Raw genomic sequence first — 3,950 nt, 5'->3', positions numbered from 1 at the left:
TGTTTATGATTTTTATTACTTTTCTACATGAACACAATTTCCAATTGATGTAATTTTGTTTAAAATAAATAAATATTTTAAAAGATCGTAAGGATTTTTTAAATTTTATTTTATTTTTTGAGGATTAATTTTTTCTACTAATGTTAATTTTTTAAATCATTTTAAAAGTACACGCGACCGGTACTTTGGGCCGGTCCACGTGCGCGTTATAGGGCAAATTCATGAATGGGAGCCCCAAACTGATGTACGTAGGCTAGGCCTGCCGCTGTAGACAACAAACCCATATAGCCTACACTTCGCCTCCTTCGCCGCATATTCCCCTCACGCGAGCGAACGACCAGGCCTCCTTCCCGAGCGCGACAGCTAGGGTTCCAAGCCGCCGCCGGCCCGCCCGCGGCGCGTCCAGCTGGCCGAAGCCTCCGCCGCCCCGCCGCCCAGCCGCCGGTACCGGAGCTCCCGCCCAGCAAGGCCGCCGTCCTGGAGCTACGCTGCCTTCCAGTCCATAGGCAGGTAGCCACCACTCCGTCCTCATCCCCCCTCCCTCCTTCCTCTTGCATCCTGCAGTTGTTCAATTTTTCTCCTGATTTTTGTATTGGATGAGCACTTGCTGTAGATCAGATATTTGTGAGAATAAAATGATGACTATTTCTTGATGAGTACTTGCTGCATGATTTTTCCAGTGCATGTTCAAGTTTACATGTGAAAGGATTTTGCTTGATAGGTGTTTGTGATAATGCTTGTAGGTTCAAATGTTTACAAATTGTAGTTTGATTTAACTTTTTCAGATGAGCAAATGTTTTGGTTTAAACATATTAGCAGTGAAACATGCAATGACTGACGATATATGAGAAGGAAAAGATTAAGTTGTTTTATCTGCATCATCCTGACCTGAAGTCAAAGCTCAGCAGTAGTCTTTGTTATACTGGCCGAAATTGGTTAAGACACTAGTACTAGTGGTATTGTACTATTGTTGGCATGATAGACGTCCCTAATCTTGTTTATGATTGGGAATATAGTGGTACTGTTATGCTATGTTGTTGAGTTTAACAGTCAGACCTAAAATATTGCCGTTTAAAGTGATTATTCCTCCTTTTGCATGTGAGCTGATTGATCTTCAGGTTCCACCTTTTGTATTACACGATTGATGTACAGCTAACTAAAGATTTGATTTTCTGCTCCATATTCATTTTACACTTGCTAAAAGTCTAATTCTATCCCTTTGGAACTTGGAATTGGAACAGTGCATCAACATTCTCAATTGAAGAGGTTTGGAGCTGCTTCGGCATCCTCAGGAGAACAAACAAGAAGGTAATCCACTGTTCCTAGCTTCTATACATTTTAACATATCCCCGTATTTGCTCTTTTCCAAAATGGCGAATTTATGATCCGTATCTGTGCATTTTAGTTGCTACTCCACCGTCGCAGGAAGGGGCAGACCTCACCTGGATTCGTACAGCCTGGTAATACTTTTTTTCACAATCCATGATATCGATTTTATCGAAGGTGAATAATTTGAGTTATTTTTCTCCTGCAATCAGGATTAAGCAGGACCAGTTCATTATCGGTTTATACAGAAAATTCTGATTGTAGAAGACAATAATGAGCTGCCGCCGCTTTGTTAATATGGTTGTTGACACCGTCATTGGTGACCGCCATGCCTACGCTCTTCACTGCATCAATATGTCGGGCTTATTTTACCCAACCAAGCCAACAACAACACAGCTAGGAGGAGCAGATGCAAAAGATGGTAATACGGTTGAGTCCAGTGAGCTGCCTCGCCCTGCCATGTCCTTCTACCCCTGCCGAAATAACGGGGCTCCGGTCGGGAGTGTGGAATTCATGCCCGTCAGCAGAGACAAGAACGACATCCTCACCATCGACCAGGATGGCCGAACCTTGATGTACAGTGTTGCCTCACGTGCCTTCCACATCCTACCGCCACTGCAGACACCCATATGGGAGCCTACCTCCGTGATCGCTGGTGGCAAGCTCTATGTGATGAAAAGCTCCCCCTTCCCCACCACCTCCCACTGCTTTGAGGCTCTCATCTATGGCCACCACCCTGGAATCGACTATCTCCCAGAGTGCTGGTACTGGCGTTCTCTCCCACCGCCTCCCTTCAGGAACAGCAACCATCGTCTCGATGACAACCAATTTATTGGTGGAGGCTATGCAGATGAGGATGGCGACCTATCTAGAGTCACTGCCTACACGGTTGTGAATGATTTAGATATCTGGGTGTCACAGGGTGGAACGACCTACTCCTTTGACACGGTGAGCAGTGCATGGACCAGTCTTGGAGAGTGGACGCTGCCATTCCGAGGCCATGCTGAGTACATCCCGGAGAACAAGCTCTGGTTTGGCTTGTCATCTGATGGGGACTTGCTTTGCACCTCTGACCTCAGTAGCACGTCAAGGCCTCCTCAGCTGCACAATCTGTGGAAGGAGCTAGCGCCACCTAAGGAATGGTTCCTTCACAACTCCTACCTTGTGCACTTAGGCTCTGGCAAGTTTTGCATCGCCAAGTTCTTTGAGACAGGTCGGATATCCAACACTCAGTACAATGAGAGGTTCGCAGTGCTCACCGGCGTGGAGGTGAAGCGCTGTGGCAAGCATGGAACAGAGCTCCGGATGGTCAAGCACGGGTCCAGGCGCTATAGCCTGAACAAACAATCTTACTTCCGGGTATTCTAGCTGAATGGTGAATTAGAGGTGGAACGCGGCAACAATGTTTGGCAGATAGATGGCTCTACAGCCTGAACTACCAATATTTCTTTCAGGTATCAACAATAAATCAGTCGAGCTGGAGAGGGAACATTTCTCAGGTATATTACATTATATGTTATATCAATGGTATATGTTCTGAGTCGTTGCTAGTACGAATTGCTTGGATCGAACCTTGTATCCTGTAGTTTCTGTGCTACTCTTCAGTTCGGTGTGCACAATCTGATCGCTTGTAACTGAAGGTTGTTAATGTATAAAGTGATCAATTTCGGATTTGACAACTTTCTCTTTACCACTGTTTCAAGAAACGCTTCTCGTTTTTGGCCATGATGATAGTGTTATTATTTTTGGACTGGGATGAGCACAGTAGATTGAAATATTCTGTAATGACGTTCATGTCTTTCTCTTACTTGTTGTGTTCATTTCATGTGTACTCTATCTTGGGGGAAGACCAAGGCAATTTTTGCAAGGGTATTTGTCCTGGCGGTATAAATGTCACTACCGGAAAATTGGTCCTTGCCGAGTATCGAACCACCGGAGCTCGGCGAAGACAACGTAAGCCGAGTAAGGTTCTCAGCAACACAACAAAGGCAGGCCGTTGCTGAGAGCCAGGTAAGTTGGACCCGGCAAAAAAAAATAAACTCGCTTAAGGCCGAACTCAGTCAAGTTTGTGCCACGCGGCGAAGACGGCTTCTATTGTGTGCTCTGTCACGGCAGGCTGCATATGCCGAGCGCGCCCGTGTTATGCTACTCAGCATAGTTATCGTTCGACTGTTTTTTTATAGTAAAATGCATCTATGGTCATTGAACTTGTGTTGAAAGCTCACTTTGATCACTGTACTTAAAAATACGGTCAATACGGTTACTATATACGATTTGAGGGGTCACTGCCTCACTGTATAGCTTTGTATTTTACTTTGTTGACTAGTCAAACATCAGAGAACCCCCTCTCTCTACCTTATGAGGGTCCCACCTGTCAGTTTAAAAAAAAATCTTTGCGTAGCAGGAGAACCAAACCAGCTATTTCTGCTGAAGCCCACTTACTCTAACCACTGTGCCGACACAAGTTCGTGTTAAATCAATGGAACGCTATGCATATTTAATTAACACGCACAAAAGACATTTACGCGCATGCATGCACACTTTTGCAGCCGCCGTCGAAAGCCGTACGCTGGCAGCGATGAGATGAGCAAGTCATTGGACTACTTAGACGGTCTGAGATCATG

At 45.3% G+C, this 3,950-nt stretch overlaps 1 protein-coding gene across 1 annotated transcript; it reads left to right on the top strand.

The window, feature by feature from the left end:
• The first annotated feature begins 333 nt into the window (after positions 1 to 333).
• LOC119322481 lies at positions 334 to 3,051 on the top strand. Its single transcript, XM_037595970.1, has 4 exons — positions 334 to 510; positions 1,242 to 1,308; positions 1,406 to 1,460; positions 1,539 to 3,051. Exon 4 carries the CDS (start codon positions 1,600 to 1,602, stop codon positions 2,692 to 2,694), a length of 1,095 nt encoding a protein of 364 aa, XP_037451867.1. The 5' UTR covers positions 334 to 510; positions 1,242 to 1,308; positions 1,406 to 1,460; positions 1,539 to 1,599; the 3' UTR covers positions 2,695 to 3,051.
• The last annotated feature ends 899 nt before the right edge of the window (positions 3,052 to 3,950 follow it).

The sequence above is a fragment of the Triticum dicoccoides genome, chromosome 6B (assembly GCF_002162155.2).
Source record: "Triticum dicoccoides isolate Atlit2015 ecotype Zavitan chromosome 6B, WEW_v2.0, whole genome shotgun sequence".
In the NCBI taxonomy this organism is placed as follows: Eukaryota; Viridiplantae; Streptophyta; class Magnoliopsida; order Poales; family Poaceae; genus Triticum; species Triticum dicoccoides.
The sequence above is the reverse complement of the archived record's forward strand: the minus strand, read 5'-3'. Positions and strand labels throughout refer to the sequence as shown.